At 44.5% G+C, this 27157-nt stretch overlaps 1 protein-coding gene across 1 annotated transcript; it reads left to right on the top strand.

Annotated features, from left to right (window-relative positions):
• Positions 1-500: 500 nt before the first annotated feature.
• On the top strand, positions 501-26581 carry cplx2a (complexin 2a). Its single transcript, XM_030429419.1, has 4 exons — positions 501-764; positions 2198-2282; positions 22288-22466; positions 24846-26581. The coding sequence occupies exons 2-4, from the start codon at positions 2252-2254 to the stop codon at positions 25035-25037; spliced, it is 402 nt and encodes a 133-aa protein (XP_030285279.1). The 5' UTR covers positions 501-764; positions 2198-2251; the 3' UTR covers positions 25038-26581.
• The last annotated feature ends 576 nt before the right edge of the window (positions 26582-27157 follow it).

Genomic DNA, 27157 nt, shown 5'->3' with positions numbered 1-27157 from the left:
TGCGCTCCACAACAGTCACTGACGTTAACCTCGAAATGGAGTGTGCGAAGGTAAACAACCGACCGGAGTTCCACTGAGCCCCTTTAAACATCATGCCATTTCAACTGCATTTAAATAAAGTATGTGTTTTTAATTTTCCAACATTTGTTTTTTCTCTCTAAAAAAAAAACCAAAAACCCCAAAACACATCTTTCAGAAGAAAATGAAAGCAACCTTGAGCCTTTAAAGGCATGGCTTAATGAGACAGGAACTAATAAATGAAGAGCTGCGAGGAAGTGCTGATTGGCTGTTCAGCATGCTGTCTCCAGGAATGATTCCCTGCAGTCGCACGAGTTTATTTGGAGCATTTAAAAAAGCACTGAGTGTTTGTCCCCTGTCGACACAGTGGAAATGAACCAGGAGCTCGACTGAAGTGATATCACATTGGTGGGCTCCCTCTCTCCCTCCCTCCTCCCCCCTCTCTCCCTCTGCATGCTCTCATCTCGTCCTGCAGGAATACACTCTCTTCCTCCGCCGCTGCAGCCTGACTCTGACACAACCGGCATGTCTGCAAACTGACACACACATACACACACACGCGCACGCACACGCACAGAGGCACAAACCCGCTCGTGAGACGCACAACTTGTGATTTCTTTCACCTCGCTGAAGGAGAAGAAGAAGAAGAAGAAGAAGAAGGAGAAGAAGAGGGAGAGTGGACTGCGACGGGAGCTTTTCTTTCTTTCTTGGAGGGATATAGAGACTTGGAGGAGGATCAGATCAAGGTATGTCCGATCAGGCGAAGAACAGAACAGAACAGAACAGGGGTGTGTGTGCGTGTGGCTGTACTGTGGGCAGCGACGGGACCGGATGGTGTGAGAGGATGGTGCACTGGGAGAAAAGATGCTGATGCTTTCTCACGCAGCCTCCGGAGCAAACTGGCTTCTGGATGTCTGCAGTAATTTGACAGAGAGCACATACTGTACAGAAAATGCTGCACCGCACCAGTGGCGGTGTGTTAATACTGTAAAGGGTTCATGCGAGGAGAAGCTGCTGCTGCTGCAGATGATGGTGGTGGAGGTGGTGGTGGCGGTGATGATGAAGAGAACCAGGAAATGATTTAAAGACGCTCAGCTGTATGCTGCAGATTCCACTTCGGGCGAATGAAAACGGGTCGGGGACGAAACAGCGACATAAAAATGAGTGCGGCAAGTTTTAAGGAGGATTTTTTTTTCTCTCCCATCCCCTGCTTTCATTTACTGCAATGGCAGGAGCGAAAATGGTCGATATAAACTCATTCTGCAGCTCTGCGACTCTTTTATACATATCATTGGAATATTATGATAACAGGAGATTATTATTTTTTTTTTTAAAAATCATCAAAAAGCGCCCTAAAGTCTGCAAACTCACACGAGTCCCTCAGACAAAGAGTCCCAGAAGTCATATTATAGGAAAAAACACTGCAAGATTTTATCTTAAATTTAATCCCTGAGTTATTTAAAACCCCAAGACAAATACTATGAGATCATACAAGGGAGTGAAATGTCGTAATGCTCATTATAAAGTCACAAATCAGAAGTACGGATGTACGCAGAGTGAGGCTGGAAATCTTATTTTTAAAAGTCCTTTTTCTCTCAGACTGTGTCAAGCGATGCCCTCTGAGGCCCATCTCCTGACACGAGATCATGCCCTTCGCTTGCTCATCTTTGACCCCGTCTTTGTTCGCCCCCCCCTTTTTTTTTTTTGATTTCCACAAGGACACAACACAGCCAAGCCAGGCGGCGTCAGCATAAATCCACACAAGATGGAGTGTTGGTTGTAAAATCGAGGGCGCAGGTGCCTCCACAAAACTCAGGACACCATGTACTTGAGGGTGAAGCCACCCTAACCCAGTTTAATCACCCTGTTTTGTTCTCAGGAGTGGAGGCGATTACGTTCTGAGGCTCAGGAAGTGGAGTTAAAGGACTTTAATCTGTGACGATATTGGGATTATTCTTAAAAAGTACAAGAGCTTTTTCATTTGTTTGGTGGGCTGATTTTTGCAGGTCTTTTGTCTGGAGGTCGTTTCTTGTCCGCATCGCTACTGATCATCATCACCACCGTCCTCCCCCCATCCCATCAAACTCCTGTGTATGAAAACCGCTGGAGTGAAACTGCATGCCCTAACAGTGGTGTTCATGCAGTCACAGCTTGTGTATTCTGTTCCCCCCGGCTGCAGGTCTGTCCCTGATAACGTGACCACAGAAGGAGGAGAACACAGAACTGCTTCATCATGAATTTTGTAATGAAAGCTGCGCTGGGAGGTGAGTAGTGTGCCGGGCTGGAGGTTGATTTAACAGCACTGCAGTGTAAAGGATTTAAAGGGCTGTTCAGTGGCAGAAGTGCTGTACTAGTACTGGGCCGGTGGTGATGGGGATGGTGGGATGGGATAATCCATCCTGCACCAAACTCCTGACTTCAAGCATCAGCTGCGCAGTCCCCCTCTCCCTCCCTCTCTCTCTCTCTCTCCCCTCTTCTCTCTCTACATCCATCTTTTAAAAACCTCTCAGGGCAGGGCATGACTCCTTTAAAAAATAAAATGTCCTGTGGGTGAAGTCGTTGAATGACATAACCCGACACGACCAGGATCATGGAAACCTGGTCATGCTGTCTACCTTTCTGCTTTTCTGGAAAAAAAAGCGACTGATGATTCCCCTAAAAGTGTATCAAATCTCTGCTAGAGAGGTAATGACTGCTGCAGATGAAACACGACAGAGGCAGCAGCAGCAGCAGTAGTACATCTTCCCGTGTTCTAATAACAGACCTGTCAAGTGGGAAACCTTGGGTTTCCAAAATGTCACCTTCTCTTATTTTTAGCTTGATCTTTCACACGTTTTTGAGCTCACTCAGAGGACTCTGAAGAGGTGTGTACAAGCACAAGACATGCTTAATTTTCTCCTAATCCTCATAATGAAGTGAAAAAAAAAACCTGAGTTGTGACCAGGCAGCAGGTTGTTGGTGTCTTTTCAGGCAAGAGAAATAGAGAGGGGCTATTTTGCCAAGAACTATGCAAGACTTTTAGTCCTGTAAAGCCTCCAGGCATTATCCTTTAGAATATTATCTCAGCTATTATTTGCCCCCTAATTAGTCCTCATTATAACCCTGTAATCCATCCTCCTTGTCAGCTATAGCTTCAAGGGGAACGGCAGGAAAGTGGCACCGGCAGTAGTAATGCAGCAGTCGCACACACACCGGTCAGCCGTGCATGATGCTGAGCTGTTGTTGTCCACATTACAGAGCTACTAGGAAGTTACAGTTGGGACGTGGAGTTGAAGCTGAGCCTCCTCATTGGGAATGCAGGGGATGCCGCCGCTGCCTCGCTCTGCATAGCTGCTGTACCTCGAGTCTGCGCTATGAATTCTTAAATCAACTGCACTGCATTGGATGCTGGTTTTACTCCGCAGAAGTCGGGCTGCGCTCCGCCTGCGGACTTTGGGAATAGATTTGCCAGTGTGGGTGTTTGCCTGTGTGTGTGTGTGTGTGTACTCTGCCTGTGCTGGTGAGATGTTTTATAGATATTGTATAGGACAGAGCGTGTGTGTGTGTGTGTGTACTGCATCCCCAGGCGAGATTAATTATGGACGCTGCACAGGCCGACTTCAGGGTATAGATTTTTGTATATGAGAGAAAGACAAGAGAGGTGGAGAGGATGCAAGAAAGAAGAAAGTGCAGATATGTGTCTGATAATCAATATGTATGCCTATCAGGGCGATTATTCTGCTGTCAGGGCATTTCAGACGTCGTTGCAGGACCCTGAGCTGTCTTTGGTTCCGGTCCTCGCTGACGGATTGGGACACAGTGACCTCTTTCCACTGAAGTGTCTGTAAAAATGCTGACGGCGCACCGAATCTTTAAAGCTCCCCGAGGGGGAAAGAAAAAAATCAGATAATGAAAGAAAACAATTAGCCAGGTAATCAATCTGCTAAGCTATCAATCTGATGGTCAGGCCTGTCAGTCAATACGTAAGCGTAACAGAAATCTGTTAAATCTATCAAGCTGCGTTATTGGGCGTGCCTGAGGTTTAATGTCTAAGCTGCGCACCATCTAACAGTAACAACCTCGGTCTTAATTCTGACTGTGGACGTTTGTCGCACAGCTTTTCCTTCACACATTTCCTGTCTGGCTTTACTTTCAGTTATTGAATAACCCAAACTAAATACTCATATATGGTTCTCCTGCCGCCATTTTTAGTAGCCACACTAGCGTAGCTTTGTGGACGGCAGCTTCCTTGATTCTTTACCTCAGCAAAGTGTTTGTCCTAATCATTTTAAGATCTCGATAGTTTTCAAGTCCTTTTCAATGAATTATGATCCTATTTAGAGTAAATTAGGTGACAACCAAGCCCCCCCCCAAACCAAAACAAGATGGTGACAGCCAAACTCAACACTTCAAAATGGCAGTCGATGAACCAGTGGGTGATGTCACTGTGGGTGTACAGTTAGTTCAGGCTGAAATATCTTGAACCATGACATAAATTGCCATGAAATTTTGTCCAGACGTTCATGTTCCCCAGAGGATGAATCTGACTTTTGCACTCTCCTGATTTTTCCTCTAACGCCACCATGAGGTTGAGATTTGTGGTTTTGGACTGAAATAGCTCAACAGCCCTTAGATGAATTCCTTTGAAATGTTGGTGCACACATTCATGACCCTCTCAGGATAAATTGTAATAAATGTGGTGATTCCCTGATATTTCATCTACCACCGGTATCAGGGCCAGCATGGTTACAAAATATTTGTAACCATGCAGACGTTAGCATCTAGTCAAAACCATGCCAACTTTGCAAAAAAAACCACTTCAGATAACCTTAATGAAATAATTCATACAACCTGCAGTGATAGGTAGCTAGCGGTAGAGATAACTTCTCGAGGGATTAGTAACACAATAAATTAGGCTGTTTTTTAAAACTCCAACACAGAAACTGCCAGCGATCAGATATTATTGCCTGTTGTTACCTTGCTTTTTTTCACCCTGTAATCGTTTGGCTTCCGTTCGGATTTGGATTTGCTTCATTGTCGCTGAGTGTTTTGCTGAATGTGATCGGTGATGAGTGTGTGGATGTCTGTGAAAGAGACGCTGCCAGTGCATTCACTAATCCTCCAAGGCTTCTTCGGTTACAGATACTTGGAAGCAACGTATAAGTGAGATGATTCAGCAGGACTCAAATCCAGAGTCATAACGTCTGCAGAGTTTAGATGTTTGGTGGATGGTCCTTACTGCAGTAGCCAGTAAAGATGGGATAAAAAAAAAAAAAAAACACTGAAAATATGTTTATTATTTTTCATTAGCAGGGTAATCATTAATAGAGATAGTCGTGAATATCCTCACATGAATAACATAAAGCTGTCTAGCTCACTGATGTACAGTCCTATATTGGTTTTGTGATTTAGTTTGAGTCACCTAAGGCTGTCACCGTGACTGAGGGCTCGGCTTCCACATTGTGTCCAACACAAAAACAAGTTTGATTGGATCTGTGTAAATAAGGATTCCAAACCAAAAATTTGTCAGGGAGATGAGGTTACCGCCATTTTTTTTTAATCTTTTATTTTTGCAGGAAGACCATATGATTTTACTTAGTTAAGATTCTGTGATTCATTGTTTTGCTTCTTTTAATTAAAAAAAACAACAATGTGAGTCTGATCCTGATGCAATTGAAATATTTTTTATCTAACAAAATGTAAGGTTAAAGTGATGTTTTAGTGCTATTTAAGTTTTTATTCAAAAGTTTTTATATCTTTAATATAATGGGATATCGTGAATCACAGTTACGTTGGACAGGATATTAATGACATTACATTTCCATATCATGCGATGCCTAATTGGCACTTTATCTCTTTATTCCTGCTGCACTGTCTTTTGCAAAGTCACAGTCCTTAATGGATGCCTGAGGATCGGATATGAAAGGCAAAAAACTTGATTGGAACTCTGCTGATGGCGGGGCAGCAGTGTAAAACATCTGTTTTACATTCTTAACTTCACAGAACTGACTAGTATAGATTAGCTTTATGGAGTGTCCTCTTGTGTTCTCTATGCTTTTTTCGAGCCAGCGCCAGCCCTTATTTTGAGTGCAGTGACGTGTAACTTTTCAGTGTGTCCTCCATCTTGGAACATTGTATCCATTTCTAAACATCAAATTATAAATGTCTCGAGATCAGCATGAGACATGAGTCATTAATAACCTGGATGTACTGTAATCTACTGAATTTCTATTCTTTTAAAACTTACTGATGGAGCATGTTGTTATTTGGCAGCCATTAATGAAGCCCTCACACAGTGTTTGCACCTTACCTTAAACTAAGGACCCACTGAGGTTTCTTTGTGCATTGATTGCTTCTGCTCCTGAGTGCTTTGGCGCTGACTCAGCATTTCCCAACTCCTCAAACTAAAGTTAGTTTGACAGAATAGAGGGGGACTGTCAAGTGAAGTAGTCATAATACGAGGTATTGAGCTCAATCAAACCGTGAAGGCCCCGGGCAGCAGTCGAACCTTGACAATCTCAGCAGGAAAGTCAGCGCTATACAGCCATTAATTTAATGGTAAGGTTAAATGACCAAATGAACAAACATTCATAGGAGACCTATTATGCTTTTTTCAGTTTTTTATATACCGTATGTTCTTGTAAAAGTTCTTGAAAGTTAAAAAGGTAAAAACAGTTTCTCCTCTCTCGTACACTGCTCCTGAAACATCTCGTCAGTAGTCCTGCATTTGATTCCATGACTTTGTGACATCAAACTACTTCACGGAGTCACACATCTGCATAATTCATGCCTAGTGGCTAGTTTGGCATGTAAGAATTGATTCAGCACAGCTGCTCTGTTGTTGTTATTGGTGCTGGGTCAGGCATGTGTGAGCTGACCAATCAGAGCAGACTGGGTATTCAGAAGGAGGGGCCTTAAAGAGACAGGCGCTAAATCAGAGTGTTTCAGACAGAAGGGGAACCTTACAGCATGTAAACCTACTTAAGTAGTGAAACAAAAATTTAATTATGAACCCTGAAATTGAGCATAATATGTTTCCTTTAACTTTTGTTTTATGTTTTCATTAAATGATGTTGCTTGGGGAACATTTGTTATACTTGTATATTTTGCCACTAGTAGCTTATTAGCTTATTTTAGGTAAAAACGTCGAGTTAAATCTGTTAAGAAATATGTTTGAGCTTATTTTTTTGTAAATGGATTTCTTTATTGAGTTCCTCATAGTTGGTGTTGTTAAGACTCCAAAAGCCCTTCAAGGCAAATTTAAATAATTTGAGGTTTTGTGATTTGGCAGACGTAAGTAAAAAAACAAAATTGACTCAACTTGGATGAAGAGGGGAGACAGTTGTCTAAAAATGAAGAAGCAGATATGAATAGGATCACTGACTCATTTTCTCTCTATGCCGACACCAGAAGTGGTAAAACGTATGCGCTCTCCGGATAAGGTGGGTGTACTAACGGCTTGTTAGTACTGTGCTGTTGATACTTAAAAAAAACTTATGACAGTGAGTGGCCTGTTCCTGAATTGTTAATCCCAATACAAATACAAACTCGTGCCAACCGTTTTTGTTTTGCACAATGATGCAGAAATGATGTTCTTGTAAAGAGCTTTTTAAAAAAAAAAAAAAAAAAAAAAGCTTGTCACTGCTGCAACTCGCAAACGATAAAAGACAGAGACAACAAGTGAACTTGAGCAGACCCCACTATGCTCCGTGGTTGGCATTATTTTTTAATTGCTGCTCCCCATGGTTTACTACTTTGTAATAAATATAAAAGGCAGCTGGCTCGCCAAATTTTAGTTTTGTAGTGTAGTTGGGTTGTTCTGCTTGACAAGCAATGCTATTCTATATATTAACTTTACGTTGTCAAATCTCATGAAAAGCTGTTCATCTAAAGACTGATATATCTTACTGTTTTTGTATTCTTGGTGCCATAGACTTTTACTTTAGAATAAGCTCTTTCATGAACATGGACGCTGAAAATGGTCTCAAACAAATATTTACTCCTGTTTGAGAAACCCTAGCATGAAAAAAACACAGTGCCCTGCTTTATAAGGAAATGTTCTTTAAAACTATAAAAATGAAACTATATATCCTACATATTGTAAACAAAAGGGGGATCTACTTGCTGATTAAATCTGAAGTATAAGTTAGTATAAGTATAAGTAAGTATAGTATAAGTGTAGTACTTTTAACCAAGTTTAACATGTAATTTCTTTTATCATTATTATTCCTTCGGCGAACTTCACTCACATTTGATCATATGTCGACATGTGGGCCTAACAGTGTCTCAGCAAGTCCATCAATTCCCTCTAATGGAAGACATTTTCAGTGGTTAAGTGTGACAGAGCAGTGTGATCTGAGGTGAAATGAAAACAGAAGACACCTTGAGATGTTCTTCCCCCTCACCCCTTCTACTCAAAGTGCAGATAATCACATTCAGCAGCACTCTAATGTGATTGGCTGAGGGAATCAGGTCTTCATTGCTTGATTGGTCGCACACGCACGCACCCACGCGCACACACACGCACACAGAAACACACACGTAACCACTTCCCCCTTTCTTGTGCATTACTCCAGCAAATCAAATTCAATTCATCAATTTGACCTTGAGCTCCTCCTAGAGTACAGAGTGTGTGTGTGTATCTGTGTGTACGTGTGTGTGTGTGTGTGTGCATGTGTGTGTGTGTGTGTGTGTCCAGATTCTATAAATAATGCATTCAAACATCTACAGTAATTCACGAATGAGAGATACTGAAAGAGAGGAAAGACGAGTTGGATTAGAACCCTGGTGTCTATGAGCTCTTTATATGGAGCATTTCTGTCAGTATACTACTAGTATACTAGTGTATTACTATATAAATCCATGTCAAATACACTAAACCTCATTTATCCACAACATTTGACTTCTGATGAAGAAATACTTCCAGAAAATGAGAGAACACACTTCAGAGAGCAGGTTTACCAATGATTTCTCTTTCAAAATGATGGACAGGGCTTATAATGTTGTGGCCAAATGTGGCAGGTTCGACCAAATGTCACTGAGGAGGAGAACAGGAGCCTTTCCTACATGAAATCGAGAGATAAACATGTTGTAGATAAAGAAATCAGTGGTTAATCTGCTCTCTGAAGTGTGTCTGGAGGCATTTCTTTATCAGAAGTCCTATGACGTATATATATGGGTTTGTCCCTGCATCGCCCATAGACTTCAATAAACTGTCACCGCAAGCCTGCAGCCTTCGTCTTTCCCGCCTTTGTTGGTGCATTGATATGTTTCTGTGCATGTTACTGCCACTAGTCGAATAGTGTGAGACTGACGTCAGGAATCTAACGTATATCACGTTGCCTCCATGCTTGCCTTTGTCCATGTGCAATAGAAAATGCCAGAAGAAAATGTGAACATGCTCATGGAAACAGTGGTCAAACTCTCCACAGGGTGCCTTTATGCCAGTAGCAGTGCAAAAACGACCAACATTGGCGATTAACAATTTTCTAGCATCAGACTGAGACAGATTCTCTACCCTGCTGGTCTACAGACAGTTGAGAAACACTATAACTTATTGCTGAGGGCTTAGCGAGTCACAGTGACTCAGACATTGAACACCACGTTAAAACACTACTACGATAAAAAAGGTAAAAGGCGCCGCTCTCCAGCCCTGACAGATACTGTGCGTCAGAATATTAAGACCCTCTTTGGGACCAAACGTCAGCGGCGCCAGCAGTGGTGAATCCCAAGCTCTGACAGCAGAAACTGTCGGCTGTTTTCACTTTATTTATCACGGAGGCAGAGAACGGCCACGCTCGTTAAAATATTCTTTTAATGCTGTTACATTGTGAAGTAAGTACTTTGTTATCAGGATATAATGAGATAATCAACTCGTTCTCACAAGAAAACACAAGCTATTTTACTCTTTATTACCTTAGGTTTGGGGTTCAACAGCAGTTTAGTAAGTCCAGTTTTGAATCCGCTCATTGAATTCAAGTCCCTTTATGTGTCTTTTAAATCTAACCCTCAATGCATAAAAATATAAACATAAAAGACCATAAACCTCTGTTTGACATTGGAAAAAAGTAACACATTTCCAAATATGAGGTAATTTTAGTATATATTGTAGAATACTATAATGTTGCTGCTGCAAAGGAAGTTAATAAAACAACCCATATGTTTTAAACTGTGGCTCAAGAGAATGAGCCAGCATTTGTGAATTCAGTCCCTCTGCAATATAGAGCTGTCCCACTGCACATCCAGAGTACATTGTGCAAAGCTGCTCCACCTGAGGGAAATGTAAGCGAACTCAAACAGCCACCAATTATACAGCGCAACAACAGTGAGCGCAGTTTCTCCTGCTTTTCTTCCAATTTCTCCCTCTGCTGTTAAAATAAGCCGTGTTGAGACAATGGTTTCTGTCCTGAAGGCCAAGCCTAGATCTTTACACTCATCCGCTTTCCCACCACACTTTGGATTTAGAGAGGGATTTGCCTGAGAACCTCGAGTAGGGAAAAGAGCAGATAAGTACTGTTTATCTGATTCTGTCAAAAGTTCAAGCACTGGGAGAGTTAGCCAAGGTTAGCCTTCTTTCCTTCCTTCCCTCAAGACTTTGGATTTAACAAAGATTTGAGAAAAGAACTTCCAGAAGGAAAGGATTAGAGAGATGACACCTTTTATCTAAGCAGAGAAGCAACGGCCACATATCGAGAAAAGAATCGCAGCATTACTGTATCTCTGCTGGCAAAGTTGGGAGGAGATTGTTGCCAAGGCAAAAAGTCTCTGGTTGGTGGACAAGGAACTCTTATCCCAGATGATCTGCATGTTTGACGGTTTGTTTATTCAGCATTATTCATGTGTGGGCAAAACCAGTGTTAAAGGCATCCGAGTCAGATCCTAAATAGCATATTAGGGCTGCAACTAATGATTATTATTATAATATAATAATATAATATGAATTCATTTGTCGAGTCATCCGTCAAGTATTTTCTCGATTAAACAATTAGCTGTTTAGTCATAAAATGTCAAAAAGTTGGGAAAGATGTCGATCGGTGTTTCCAGTGGTGGATTGAAAAAAATAAAAAGGTCACCGGCTGTATGCCGTGGGGAACCTAGAGGGCAATTCATCATGTTTTATTTACCACAGGGGCATTTTGGCAGCATTTCTTTTTTAAACATTGGGGGACCACCAGTTGGCGTTTCCCAGATCCAAAGATGACATCCTGAAATGTCTTGTTTTGTCCACAAATCAAAGACATTCAGTTAACTCTCATAAAGGATTAAAGAAACTGGAAAATATTCATATTTAGGAAGATGGAATGGAGAAATGTTTAACTTTTCTTCTAAAATGACTCAAACAGATTAAACGTTGTAGCTAATTTGCATTTATTTTATCAATAGGTCAAATTCCGTGCAAAAATCTGAGCGAACTGTCATTGGACTGACATGATGAAAGTGTCTTTTCCTATTTGTTGACGTTGTCTCATCTGTTTCAATGCAGATTATGCAAAACGACAAAAGCAGGGTTAAAGTCCAGCCTGTTTGCTTTCCATTACAGGCTTTTATCAGCCTATTATATGTTGAGTCTAACTCCGACACTACTACAACCTCATACTATATATATATATATATATATATGTGCAGGGATAAAGTGCAGTGACACTTTAATCAAAAAACATAGCTCGACACAGCTTATGTGATGCCGGAGAGCTTAATAGAATTATTCTGGTTTGAAAAGACATTGCTGTATCTCTAAAATGGCTCACAAAGCAGCAGCCAGGATCATACATTGCTCAATATAACTCTGGGCTTTGTCTCACAGGATCCTCTTTTTTTCTTCTTCTTCTTCTTCTTCGTCTTCCTCACATTTGAACAAAGACAATCTGAATGTGCTAATAAGATTTTGTGAAACCAGACCCAGTTTGTTTTTCGTTTGGCAGAATGTAGTTAAAAAGAGGAACTGGAGGGGCTTTTTCTGGGCCGTGCAGGGTAAGGGAATCTTTTGACAATGAGGCTTAGTTGCTCGTGAGTCATCGCCCCACTTACAGGACTCAATGGCGGTATTTACACGGACTCTGGTGAAGATGTTCAGGTATGCAGATCACAAGCTGATCCTGAATACTGGTTGCAGCGTGTCAGATAAGCTCCCACTCTGGCTCTGAGAAATCTAAATATACAGTATCTGGGATATTGTGATGCTGATGAGGATATTGATGCCTGTAAACATGAAAGGAAAAGTTCACCCAAAAATGAAAAATAATCTTGTTGATGGAAATCAGGTGTCTGAGACTCGGATTAGGCCTGTATGGAGCCATTTGATAAACTTTTCCTTTTTTTTTTTCTTTTTACATGGTAAAACAAGTCCCCAGCCATGTCAGTTGTTTAGTAAAATGCTACCACGCTCTTTCGTTGTGAATCTCTTGAAATGTTCTATGGACAATGAAACTTTGCTCGACTTTCCATCGGTGTGGGGGCGAGGAGTTAATGAGTGAATTTTCATTTTGGGTTAAACCCATCCTCATCAAGTTTTATTTGGATTTTCACTGTATGGTTAAGGTTAAAGGAAAATAGTGTAACAGCAGGTAGTATACCATGTCTCAGCTGCAAACACTGATTCTTAATTGGACCAATTTTTGTATTCGGCCTCAGGTGTTTGCAGCAGCTGACTTAAACTCGAATGCAAGCTGTTCCCTAAGGCAATTAAGATAAAACAGACCCTATTCAGTATGTATGGATGCGCGTGAGTGGGGATTAAAGTCGCCAAGAAACAGTCCACAGTAACACTTTAACTGGGATATGAGCCGCTATCTCAAATACCTCTTGCATGTAAATGTTATCATTAATGCAAAGTCACAGCAGATATCATGCATACATAATGTGCACGCACACACACACACACACACACACACACACACACACACACACACACACACACACACACACACACGGACATATGGATAAACATGTGGATTCACACGCACATGAAATGTTACCACATGAGAACTCATGCGCGAGAGCCTAAAATGGAACTCAGCAATTATTTATATCCACATGTGCATATGTGCACATATGGACGCTCACTGTACATGCTCTTTAGATCACTTCTCCCCCCTCGTCCTCTCTTTGTGCCTCTCTCACACATACACACCTCTGTCAGAGAGCAGGGATAGTGATCAGATATTGCTTTGTCAGCTTCCCTGTGCTGTTAATTAAATGCAGATCCATTGATACCTGAGTTTACTTTGGATTTCTCTCTTTCTGTCTGAATTTCTTTCTAATCTGTTTCTTTCACTGACATCTAAGTGGCTCAATAATGCGATTGATTGCTTGTTTTATTTTTTTTCTATTCAGTTTTCCATCTTTGGTGCTGAGCCCTCACTGCTGTGATGTGATCTGCACCTGTCCATTGAACAGTGGAGCCTGTACGCTGCTGTAAACTGCACTGACTGTAGATACATTTGAGTTCTCCACTGGTGGCCATCTTCTTTATCTCTTCAGCCATTTTGGCTCCAATGCCGTCCCATTTCTTTCAGCGTGTATTACAACGCATAGTATAATGGCTGAAGTGTCCAAAAAACGCTTTTGTGTTCAAAATATGCTTTGTTTTTCTTTCTCATTATTGAGGTAGCAGTTGTCTGATGTCACACAACAGAAGCGGCACCCATGTGGAGGGGTAGGATACAGTATTTGGATGTGGTTAGTGAATGGAATAGATAAGTTCGAAGTATAAAAAATAAAATGTGTAAAGACATCTGTCCCTTCGTTGTCGCAGTTTTGATTTCATTTACTGTATATATGCAAGACGGATGCACTGCTCAGGGTCTTCTTGGTGTGTGCACCATTTTGTTTCGGTCAACCAAGTATTTGTGAACTTTCTGTGCCCCGCACCTCCATCACTTGAAGGTTGATGGAGGACTTTGACTGGAACGCAGAGCAGACTATTTTAAGATTTTTCTCAGCTTTACCCCACTGGATTTTAATGCACAAGCTGAAACTACGTCAGTTTGAGGGCTAGAAAACTATTACATCATATAAATACACCAGTTAATGTCACGCTGGTCTGTTTAGATGCCGGCGTGGTCCTCAGTCTTCAATATTACTAACTACTACTACTGCTTCAATACTGTTTCAAACCATTTCCTATTGTGTAGTTAGTTGATTTTTGTTCTCAGCAATAAGCTAGTACATCACCGTGCAACGCACACCAGGATGCTGTCATGACTGTAAATCTGTCTGTTGTGTTCTTGTCTGGTTTTGTCTTGTTGCTTCTTGTATTTGATTTCCATGTCTTTGTATCGTGTCTTGTGTCTTGTTTTTCCTTGCCCTCATGTGTCCTTTAAGTTCTCCTGTGTCTTTTCCTATGTTCCCTCTGGCTCCCTCTGTCTATTGTTTTGTTCCCCTCATGTCCTCATGTGCTCCTCCCCTTCGTTACCTCACCTGTTGGTCCACCTCACCTGTTCCTCGTCTCGTCATCAGTGTTTGTGTATTTAGTCTCTGTGTTCCCTTCACTCCTTGTCTGGTCATTGTTCTTGTCAGCGTCTGTCTCGTCCATGCTCCCGTCCATGTTCCTGCCTGTCCCTTGTTCCCCCGTCTCTGGTATGTGTTTTCGGATTTTGGATTTTGCCATTTGCATTCTTGATTTGAACTTTGATTTTTTCTTTGTACTTTGTCCTGCCTTTTAGTTGCTACTTTGTATTACTGTTTTTAGTTGCTACTTTGCCTCTTGCCCCCGTTTTGTCTGTTTGGTATTCAGCTTTTGTTATATAAAGCTCGCCTTTTGTTTCCCCACGCCTTGCCTCTCGTGTGTTACTGCATTTGGGTCCACCTTCCCCTTTCCATAGTCTTCCCTAAAACCCCGACCTGACAGAATGACCAGACCAAAAATAGACCCAGCAGTTGATGGCTTAGCCATAATTCGATGGTACCAAGACTTTATGACTAATCCAGCTAGCAGGGCTCGTCAGATTGCTGCTAGCAACCTTTTTTTTCACACCACAGCCAAGCTACCAGCCTCAGTCCATGCCTCAGCCCATGTCTCAACTCCAGCATCAGCTGAAGTGTCTCCGTTCTGGGGAACCCGCCTGGCCTACAAGGCTCCCCGACCTAAAAGGCGACGTTCTCGGCAGCGGCCTGGCTCCCTGAAGTCAGGTTCTGGGGCTCCGGCCACAGACCATGCCTCAGCTCCGGCCACAGACCACGCCTCAGCCACAGCACAGCTACCAGCCCATGCCTCGGCTCGATTCCCAGCTCCTATGTTGGCTGCCCAGCCGATGCCAGCTGGCCTTCAGTCGGCGGCCCGGTCGACACCTGCAGTGGCCTTCAGTCGGCGGCCCCGGTCGACACCTGCCAGTGGCCTTCAGTCGGCGGCCCGGTCGACACCTGCCAGTGGCCTTCAGTCGGCGGCCCGGTCGACACCTGCCAGTGGCCTTCAGTCGGCGGCCCGGTCGACACCTGCCAGTGGCCTTCAGTCGGCGGCCCGGTCGACACCTGCCAGTGGCCTTCAGTCGGCGGACCTGATGGCGCCTGTCCCTGCTCCTCGGTCGGAGGCCCGGCCGAGGCCCGTCCCTGCACCTCGGTCGGAGGCCCGGCCGAGGCCCGTCCCTGCTCCTCGGTCGGAGGACCGGCCGAGGCCCATGTCAAGTCCTGTCCCTGCTCCTCGGTCGGTGGACCGGCCGAGGCCCATGTCAAGCCCCTGTCCCTGCTCCTCGGTCGGAGGACCGGCCGAGGCCCATGCCAAGGCCCGTTCCTGCACCTCGGTCGGAGGTCCGGCCGAGGCCCGTTCCTGCACCTCGGTCGGAGGTCCGGCCGAGGCCCGTTCCTGCACCTCGGTCGGAGGTCCGGCCGAGGCCCGTTCCTGCACCTCGGTCGGAGGTCCGGCCGAGGCCCGTGCCAAGTTCAGACCCTGCTCCTCAGTCGGAGGACCGGCCGAGGCCCATGCCAAGTCCTGCCCCAGCACCTCGGTCGGAGGACCAGCCGAGGCCCGTCCCTGCTCCTCGGTCGGAGGACCGGCCGAGGCCCATGCCAAGTCCCGCCTCGGTCGGAGGCCCGGCCGAGGCCCGTTCCTGCACCTCGGTCGGAGGCCCGGCCGAGTCCCACGTCAAGTCCAGCGCCTGCTCCTCGGTCGGAGGCCCGGCCGAGTCCCACGCCAAGTCCAGCGCCTGCTCCTCGGTCGGAGGCCCGGCCGAGTCCCACGCCAAGTCCAGCGCCTGCTCCTCGGTCGGAGGCCCGGCCGAGTCCCACGCCAAGTCCAGCGCCTGCTCCTCGGTCGGAGGCCCGGCCGAGTCCCACGCCAAGTCCAGCGCCTGCTCCTCGGTCGGAGGCCCGGCCGAGTCCCACGCCAAGTCCTGCGTCTGCTCCTCGGTCGGAGGACCGGCCGGTGCCAAGTCCCGTGCCAGCTTCTTGGTCTGAGGCCAGGCCAAGGTCGTCTGCCGCCAGCGACCCTTTATTGGCTCACAGGCCACCAGCTCCCTGCGAACCTCTGTTGGTGGTTCGGCCAAGGCCCAGGAGGGTTTCCCAGTCAGCGATCCGGCCTCAAGAGGGCTTCAGCCTTCGCCTCCGCCGCCGGCCTCCAGTGGGTCCCAGCCCACGTCTTCGCCGCCGGCCTCCAGTGGGTCCCAGCCCACGTCTTCGCCGCCGGCCTCCAGTGGGTCCCAGCCCACGTCTTCGCCGCCGGCCTCCAGTGGGTCCCAGCCCACGTCTTCGCCGCCGGCCTCCAGTGGGTCCCAGCCCACGCCTTCGCCGCCGGCCTCCAGTGGGTCCCAGCCCACGCCTTCGCCGCCGGCCTCCAGTGGGTCCCAGCCCACGCCTTCGCCGCCGGCCTCCAGTGGGTCCCAGCCCACGCCTTCGCCGCCGGCCTCCAGTGGGTCCCAGCCCACGCCTTCGCCGCCGGCCTCCAGTGGGTCCCAGCCCACGCCTTCGCCGCCGGCCTCCAGTGGGTCCCAGCCCACGCCTTCGCCGCCGGCCTCCAGTGGGTCCCAGCCCACGCCTTCGCCGCCGGCCTCCAGTGGGTCCCAGCCCACGCCTTCGCCGCCGGCCTCCAGTGGGTCCCAGCCCACGCCTTCGCCGCCGGCCTCCAGTGGGTCCCAGCCCACGCCTTCGCCGCCGGCCTCCAGTGGGTCCCAGCCCACGCCTTCGCCTTCGTCGCCGGCCTCCAGAGCGCCCACGCCTTCGCCTTCGTCGCCGGCCTCCAGAGCGCCCACGCCTTCGCCTTCGTCGCCGGCCTCCAGAGCGCCCACGCCTTCGCCTTCGTCGCCGGCCTCCAGAGCGCCCACGCCTTCGCCTTCGTCGCCGGCCTCCAGAGCGCCCACGCCTTCGCCTTCGTCGCCGGCCTCCAGAGCGCCCACGCCTTCGCCTTCGTCGCCGGCCTCCAGAACGCCTACGTCTTCGTCTTCGTCCCCGGCCTCCAGAACGCCTACGTCTTCGTCTTCGTCCCCGGCCTCTAGTGGGTCCCAGTCCACGTCCCCGACCTCTAGGGGGCCCCAGCCCACGCCCCCGGCCTCCAGTGGGCTCCAGTCCTCGCCTCCACTCTCCTGTTTGTTTGGACCTTGGCCCTCCTCCAGACCCCCTCCACCCTCCCAGGCTCACTTGGACTTATGTTTTGAGGGACATCTTGAAGCTGTCCCTTGAGGGGGGGGTACTGTCATGACTGTAAATCTGTCTGTTGTGTTCTTGTCTGGTTTTGTCTTGTTGCTTCTTGTATTTGATTTCCATGTCTTTGTATCGTGTCTTGTGTCTTGTTTTTCCTTGCCCTCATGTGTCCTTTAAGTTCTCCTGTGTCTTTTCCTATGTTCCCTCTGGCTCCCTCTGTCTATTGTTTTGTTCCCCTCATGTCCTCATGTGCTCCTCCCCTTCGTTACCTCACCTGTTGGTCCACCTCACCTGTTCCTCGTCTCGTCATCAGTGTTTGTGTATTTAGTCTCTGTGTTCCCTTCACTCCTTGTCTGGTCATTGTTCTTGTCAGCGTCTGTCTCGTCCATGCTCCCGTCCATGTTCCTGCCTGTCCCTTGTTCCCCCGTCTCTGGTATGTGTTTTCGGATTTTGGATTTTGCCATTTGCATTCTTGATTTGAACTTTGATTTTTTCTTTGTACTTTGTCCTGCCTTTTAGTTGCTACTTTGTATTACTGTTTTTAGTTGCTACTTTGCCTCTTGCCCCCGTTTTGTCTGTTTGGTATTCAGCTTTTGTTATATAAAGCTCGCCTTTTGTTTCCCCACGCCTTGCCTCTCGTGTGTTACTGCATTTGGGTCCACCTTCCCCTTTCCATAGTCTTCCCTAAAACCCCGACCTGACAGATGCAATGTTACCGTGACACTATGACGCTGTTTCTGATGGTCAGTATTCAGTATTCATTTTAATCTTTTGCTTGTTTGATCTGTTTGGATCAGTTAAATAGAAAACCAAGCACTGTTCATGGGGAAAGTTATTTTAACACATACAGAACTTTCAGTAGCTTCACTGAATACATTTCAGTTTGCATTAAACGTTTGTTATCTGCTGAAATCAAAGTAAAACTAAAATATATATAATATTAGTGAACAATGCAGCTTTCTGCTCATCTAACTAGACAGTTTTTTAATTTGATTTGAAATGAATGTCTCATATCGTGCTGCATAGTCACCAGTATGGAAACAAAAGGCTCCAGAATTTGTGAATCTCATTCTCTTTTTATAGTCTGCAGTTTCCCTAATGTTTTAATTTCCCCTTCTCCCCGTTCATTCTCTCCTTCACTGCATTTGCACTCATCACTTTTCACCTCATCCGTTCCTCTCCTGTCTTTTATCTCTCTGCATTTTGCTGCAGTTTTTTTGTTTTTTTATGCTGATGAATCAAAATACTAACGATACCGGAGGGCAGTTGCACAATGAAGCAGAGCTCTGTCTTTCTTTCTTTCTGCTTGCTTTCTCCCCTCAGATGCCCCTTGTCTGCCTCTTAACCACCTCCTCCTCCTCCTCCTCCTCCTGTCCTCACTCTCTTTCATCCATTCCGTTACACCTGTCCTCCTCTCCTTTTCTCCTCCTTTCATTTTGTCACTTTCCTCTCGACACCCCCTCCATTTCTCCCTCCCTCCACCTCTTCAGCCGTCTCTCCCTTCTCTCTCTCCGCTCGCACAGAAACTGCTGGGTAATCCCACTAACTGGAACAGCTCAGTTAATTGGACTCAATAGTTTCTGACAGATTCTCTCCCTCTCCTCATGCTCCCCTTGTTTTTCTAAATATGGTTTTGTCATAATATTCAGCAGCAGTATACTGACTCCTTATCTCCCTTGTCCTTCTTCCCTCTTTTCTTTTTCTCCCTCCTCCTCACTACTTAGCTGCTCCCCCTGCCTTTGCCCAAATCCCTCAGACCACTGGCTTTCCTCTTCATCTGTTTCTCTTCTGTTGATGCTTGGTGACAGGTTCTCTCGTTTCTCTTATGCTTTCCTTTGCAGCAGTCAGCATTTTTCAGCCTTGGCTTCACGAGGCATTATTTCAGGGGATGTTTAACTCCTACTGGGGGTGCCTCGTTGTGTAATAGTCAAAAGCCATGTTCATTATGTAGTCTCTCTTGTCGCATATTGCGCAGCAAAAGCCATGTTCATTATGTAGTCTCTCTTGTCGCATATTGCGCAGCAAGCGTGCACATGTTAATGTGATTTTCTGTGTGTTTCTCAGTGTTTGAGAAGTATGGTAAACAATGCATACTGCTTAATCTGATCAGACTCCACCCAATTGTGAGATTTCGAGCTACTTTGCCTCCACGTGTCTTCTTTCAGATTAGGAGGGGGGGGGGGAATCCAAAACACACGTTCAGGTTTTTAATTTAGTTTTGATTTGTGCTCTGAAAATAACCTAATTTCCGTATTTAAAACAAACATGACATAACCATGAAGCTTGCAATGCAAACTATAATTGTCTGCAACAAATCAACTCCGCGCCAGAGATTGCCGTGGCGAGAGGCATTATGTTTTCGAGCAGTCCGTCTATTCTTGTGAATGTGATATCTCGAGTAGGCCTTGAGGGAATTTCTTCAAACTTGTCCTAAACATCCACTGTCACAGTTACACAGAAAGTACCCAAATGTAAGACGCACAGGCAGGCAGGCAGGCAGGTAGTATAACAAATAGTAAGCTTTAATCAGCTTAATGCCCAAAATCCAAAAGTGCGAATGATAAAAAAAAGCAGGCGATGAAAACTGGCAACAAGAGGCAGGTGAGGGAAAATACTAAAGTTAGGCAGAAAAAAAAGCAGAGAACTACGAGGAACAGACCAGGCGCACATAAGGACAGGGGAGCAGGCGAGGGAACCCAACAAAGAGTGAGGGAACAACAGAGGCTTAAATTCAGACTAAACTAACGAGGGGATGAGGTGCAGGTGGAGAGACGCTGTGAGCAGAGAAGTGCTGACAAGGATGATGTGAGACAGGTGTGGAGGGAACATCAGGCTCGGGGGGAACACAGGAGGGAAACACAACACTGGGGAACACTGTTGTGGTGAGCAGGAACAAGAAAGTGACAACAAGACATAAGAGGATATAAACTACTAAATAAATCAGGAAATAACTAACCAAAAACAAAACGATGACATCTGCCTGTACTCGAGGTTGAACTGATTTGACTGTTTTTGTCAGTCAAAGGTCAAAGGTTACTATGACCTCACAATTATTTTTATTTTTTTTGCAACAACTCATGAGACAATTTCACAAAGATACCTAACAGGATGAAATGATGGAGTGAGGACATTTTATATCCAAAAGGTCAAAGGTCAACTACACTATGACACCATTATGTTCTGCAAAAAACGCTCTGTCTTTTATTCGGCAGCAAAGTTGAGGAATAGCAAACTTGACTGGTGCGGGGAGGCACGAGACCTCTTTTCCACTGGTCACAAATCCCACTTAAAACCACTAAGATCAGGCTTCTGTGTGCAGCGGGAGAGTGTACATTCTGTATTTACCCTCAGGTCAATTGACTCTGCACTTCTCTGCTCTTCTGACGCATTTCCCGCTGCGTGAAGTGATGACGCATTGGCGGTGGCGCGTAAATAAGAAAGGAATTTGGGTAAAATGTGCAAGCCAGTGGTCAACGTAGCATCGTCGCTGGCCTCCATGCTGCCTAGTGCTTGCTTGTGTTTACTGTACCGTAGTGAAATCAAGACAAAATGGCCAAAAATACCTGTAAAATCCTTTGGTCGCAACAAATGTGTAACAATTTTGAACCTGGATTTCATCCAATGTTAAGTTTTCTGTTTTGGGAAATGAATGTAATCTAGATAATGAATAACTTGCATATTTAAACATAAAATTAAAGAAAATGTAGTAGTTAAATAAACATTTGTCTTAATGCATTGATCAACCGGTGAGCTTGGCCCAGTTTGATGCACAAAAAGACCTGATCCATACTCCCTTCCTCTGATATCATGGCAAAGGGAAAATACATTTCTACAGCTGAAGAAATGCACCTCAGACGTCCCCCACCTCCAGTTAGGAAACCATCAGAGCGGTAGCAGCTGTTGAGGACACTGAGGTCATGTCTTCATCATTCTTTGTGGATGTTTTAATGACCTTAGACTAACTAATCTGAAATAAAGGAATATTTTATCAGGTGTTTGAAACAACAATTAGACCTCCATGTGTAAAGATACAATTCACATAAGTTATATTTGAAGTTAAAGGTAAACCTCAGGTGTGAAATAGATATTAGGTAAATTATAAATTGTTTTGTTTTTGGAGGGTGTGGCTGCACTGCATGGGGGAGTGACAGTCTTGGCTACGGCTGTGGAAACCATTTGTTTTGCACACATGAGTGGAAAGAGCCGCAATAGGCCACTTCTTTTCCAAACCATGGTGGTGCCATGCAGGTAGCAGAGTGGACGCTGGGCATGTTCCCAGTATGGAGTGTCTGTCCCCAGTGGGCCTGTCTACAGGGTGGAGTCATCGGCACATGTTGAGTCAGACATTTAGAAACAGAATCATTTAATTTGTCACAGACTAGACTGGACAAGTGGAACGTGCAATGAAGATAGTAAAGAGATGAGATAGTAAAATATGATATTGTGTAAATATATGAAAATGAGGATTTTTTTGTGAATAGTCACTAAAAGTGCATTAAAGTACAGATTAAGTTAACTATGATAGAGCAACATGGGTTTGTGTGGATAAATTGATGATGCATATGTGCTACGTATAAGACAATAGAGATGTCCCAGATGCCCATTTACCTGCTAGTCTTGTTCCTCTTTATGTGTCTTACAGACCAACCTGATAGTTTTGATTGAGGGCTGTCACTGTGTCTCGTGTAATTTCTCGTTTTTTTCACTTCCTCTCTTTCTCAGGAGGACCTCCCGATGTGGGCAAAATGCTTGGTGGGGAGGAGAAGGAGGAGGACCCCGACGCAGCGAAGAAAGAGGAGGAGCGACAGGAGGCGCTGAGGCAGCAGGAGGAGGAGAGGAAGGCCAAATATGCCAAGATGGAGGCTGAGAGGGAAAGCATGAGGCAAGGCATCAGGGATAAGGTATGACAATATGCTGTCTAATTACCAACTGACTCAATTGAATATAAAGAAATATAAAAACAGTACAATACACAATATGCAAACATTATACACTATATACAATAAGATGCTTAGCAGTTCCAAGAATAATATTAAATAATATTAAATACTGAGCAAAATGGAATTAATTATTAAGAAACTTTACTATATTATTATTAAGAAATGTAAAGATGCAATCATAAAGAAATTAAGAGCTGCAACATATTCCTTGTTTGCAGAAAAGTACATTGCCAATTTTGTTTTGGGGTTGACCATCGTTAACCCAACACACGGAAACAAGTCAGTCAGTTTGCATCAGGAATCCAGCCACCAAAACAAAGAAAAAACAAAAAGGGAATACACATAACGTTCATTTTCCAACAATGGACGCTCACAGAAATGTGAAATCGAAGATGGAGCGAAAGAAAACAGAGAAGCGAGAGTAAAAATAAAAAAAAAACTGTGCCACATTCATGTGAGAAGCTTTGATGGTTTTGGATGCCGGAGCTTCTAAAGGCTTCACATCTCGGTTGCCTGACAGCAAAACTCTTTTTTTTACAACAGACCTGTGTTTGAATAATCACGCTATTTTTGTTTGCTTTTATGTTATTTTTAACTCGGATCAGTGGAGCGTCAGGAAGGAGCTGGAAGCGAAGGAGAAAGTCGTAGATAAACCAAATGGGGAGCCGTGATTAATTAGGATACATTTAAATGTTCAGACGGAGATGGCTGAGTCAGAGAGAGTGGTGCTGTTAAAACACTAACTGCTATCCAAGACAACCTTTATGCACCAAATTCTTGTTCAGTGAACACGACTAACAACAGGATGTTAATTGTACAATGTGATATTTATGCATTGTGGCGCTGTTTATTGTCTGCTGTCAGTGCAAGTTCGTACTCGGGCAGTGTTTGCTTTAGGTTCTGCTCTGATGGTAAATGCCTGCAGCGTGCCCACCTCACTGCAGAGAGAGTGTGACAGACAGGCAGTCTGTGGGTGGGGCAGGTCTGAGGGGAATACTGTGAGACAGTGGGATGAAAAGCGGCTCTCCTCCCCTGGCTCCTCACCTCCTCTATTCTCCTCAAGTTCTCCCCGAGGAGAACAAAGAGCGAGGAACAACTCCCAGAGTGCTCGTTACTAAAAGGTTTGCTGTCAGCTTTCTCCACCGCTTTATCCCGTCGTGCCAGATACTGCGAGAAATGTCCATATTATAGCTGAGTTCCGTGTTCATACGTTCTGCGTGACGGATGACAGAGCGAATAGTGTCATATGTAAAGCTGTTTTGCGGGAATTTAAAGTCACTGACATTGTTACCAGAACTGCCACCTGACAAATGAGATCAGTAACATCTTAGTATTTCACTGCTCTCTCTAACGCAAGCCGTCAGTAATGATAAATTATTTCTCTAAAAAGCACACAGTTTTACATTTTCTCTCAAATTCTGGCTGCCGACTCCATAATACCGTCTTTTGTCGATGCATCTTTGGCAGCAACAGTTTTCAAAGCTGGTTTTTGTCGTGCGCCTTTGTCAACCAAATAAATGCAGCAAAAATGTTGACGTGCACTGTCAGAAGCAGTCAATACATGTGCCCTGCTTTTGACATATTCCAAGCTGACAGACCCAGATGACGAGGGTTGGCACCTACTCAAAAACAAAAACAGGAGACGGCGCCATGGGATGGATGGCTAGCAGTACATGTGCATCATGTTGCGTTGGAGTTTTCGTAATTACATATTAATCGTAATAACAGTTATAAACACAACTGGAAAACTGTGTCTTTCCTGAAAATGCTGACATATCTGACTTGGTGTCAAATGACAATCAAGTCAAATAAAATACGTTCAGGGTTATATTGTCATGCATTAAGTGCAGACGCTGCAGTCAGCGCCGCAGGTCATGTGAAACACTTGGACTCAGGGAGCATCCATTACATAAGAAACTGTGAAATAAAAGAGATTTAGAAATGACTTTTTGTCTATTCCCAGTTTTAGCCATTAGGGTGGAACAGAAAATTGAAAGGCATGAACATCTATATGTTCATCCCATTCATGCGTGCAGGCAGTCAGCTGGCTTGTTAAATATACCGTTAGCTTACGGAAGCTTTTTACCTCTGTTCCGACTGCATTTACGCTTCAAAAATCACTAAAGTGATGTTAATTTTCTTGCTAACAAAAGTAACTTGGAAGTAAACTTGTGTTTGCCTTGAGCCCAGAGCTTATTTTCTGAAATAATCCGAAATCCAATTGAAAAGTCCAGCTTGCTTTTTGTTGAGGGAACAGCGGTGATGTTTACTTCCGGCATTTCCTTTGCATCCTTCACTCTTCTAACTTCCAAATATATCATTTTTGTGTCCGACCACCAGTACGGCTTAAAAAAGCGCGAGGAGGCTGAAGCCGAGGCAGCAGCTGCCGCGGAGGAGCCCGCAGCCGGCAGCTTGACTCGACCCAAGAAGGCCGTGCCGGCTGGCTGTGGTGACGAGGAGGAAGAGGAAAGCATCATGGACCAAGTGATGAAATACCTGCCAGGCCCACTGCAAGACATGCTGAAGAAGTAGGCTAGCCTGCTAGCTAATGCTAACGTTATCTAGCTTTGTTCATAGGCTACATTCACAAGGTTGGTTTAAATCAAGGAACTTTTTCTCTGTTCACATGAAAGGTACAGACTTTGCTCTTGAAGTACATCAAGTAAAGTTTAATCTTGTGTGACATTTTGGTGTTTGGACAAACGACGGGAAAATAAATCAAGACGTGAACCAGCAGTGTGAATTGTAGCCAATGGATTTAGCTAGGTTGACCAGCCAGGTGAACGTTAGCTTGACTGAGGTTAATGTTAGCGATGTTACACTGCTGAAGCTAATAGCAAGCAGAGGGGCTAAAAAACACCATGTTAGATGGTTTATCCTTCTAGTCTGAGACGTTTTAAACTCTTTTTCTCTCCTCTGTGACAGCTGCAGAGCTCTCTGGCAGCGCGGAAAAATAATATCCCCGTTCACTCAATTTGTACATAGATAAATGAATACAGTACGTTACAGGCCACAAGGTGGGCGAACAATCATTAAAATATTATATGAAATTATTATACTAACTGTGTGTCTGTCTCTAGAATATATATATAAAAAAATGTGATAACTTGATAAGCCATATTTTAAAAAGGAAATTTAAAGACTACTGTTGTGTGCTCCTAAAGCTACTGTTTTGTGTTCGACCACGTTCGAATTTTATGTCAAACTTTTTGCACACAGTGTGACACATCCTCTGTCGGACCTGTTGTCTATCCCCCCCACACAAACTCCTCTAACGCCCAACATCGAAGTGTAACGACATCCATGTAGTGTAGTGTTTAAAAAAGAAATGTTTCTACTCCCCCTGTTCAGTGCGTCTCCTTCTTATGTCCTGCATGCCATTTGTCTGGTTTGTTGTGTGAAGTATGTACCTACTCACCCCCCCGCTCCCTCTTCTTTATCATGCAAAAAATATTATGGCAATAACTCCTTAGTTTGAGTGTGATTTCACTACCATGTCGATATAACCGTCAATAATATGAGTAATTAAAAGAAAACGATATGTATGCATTCAGGAGATTTCATTTACAGGTTCTTTCTTTTTCTGTTGTCTCGTTGTTTTGATGAAGAATGACCGTGTAGCCGTACATACAACAGCCAAAACCTTAAGCTTTCAGCCATAAAACCAGAACTTACAGTATATATACTATTACTATCAGGATCTACTACTAGGGAGAGAGTACTGAATGAATCTGTGTGAATAAATACGATATATGTATTTGTGATTTTTAAGCTCTAATAAGCAGTATTAAGTTGAACAGTGGACGCCAAGTCTGGATTTTGCATCACATGAGGAATTGTGAGGAGAGACATCACTCACACAAGCACACACACACACACACACACACACACAAGCATAACACAGACACACACACGCAAAAAGATGCCATGAAGTGATGCTTTATTCAGTTCTACTTATCGTTGGTTTAGGTGTGAGAATGAGGGTGATGTGGAATGCCACGAGCAATAAAGGATTATCATGTATGTTTCTGCCTGAGATTCAATAAAAACTTAAAACCTTGTTCACAGACATTAAAGACGTGTCATCTTCTGTTCTCTGTGATGCGACGCTGGTAAATGTTGCACTTTTTACTCCACGACGTTCGTCTGATAACTTAAGTTACTTTGCTGATTGCTTCCTGTGCCATGGCCAAATAAGCACATTTTTTAAATTACTCTAATTTTTTTAAAATCTGCAATAAGATGAAAAAGAAATCATAATCAGAAAAACATTGAATATAGGGTCAGAATGATAGACAATCGTCCCCCAGTGTTCAGTATAGCATTGATATTTGTTTATATTACTTTTACTTGGACTTTTGATGCTTAAAGGGGCACTATGTAGTTTTGGAGAAGAAACTCTAACTCTAACTCTTTATATCTCTTTCCCATAAGTGAATAAACAAGCTGTTCTCAGAGGAAAATAACGTCCCAGAACGCTGTTTGTAGCTAGAAAGGTGCACTATACCTTTTTTTGTTTTAAAAGGTCATTTAAAGGAAAATACATTCAGAAGTTAGCAGAGCTGAGCACTGTTGTTGCCCTGAAACGAACACACAGGGAGCGATGAACTGACTTGGTGTATTTCATCCATTCTGCCACAGAGAGTCACTGT

This window comes from Sparus aurata, chromosome 1, assembly GCF_900880675.1.
Source record: "Sparus aurata chromosome 1, fSpaAur1.1, whole genome shotgun sequence".
NCBI classification, from domain to species: domain Eukaryota; kingdom Metazoa; phylum Chordata; class Actinopteri; order Spariformes; family Sparidae; genus Sparus; species Sparus aurata.
The sequence above is the reverse complement of the archived record's forward strand: the minus strand, read 5'-3'. Positions and strand labels throughout refer to the sequence as shown.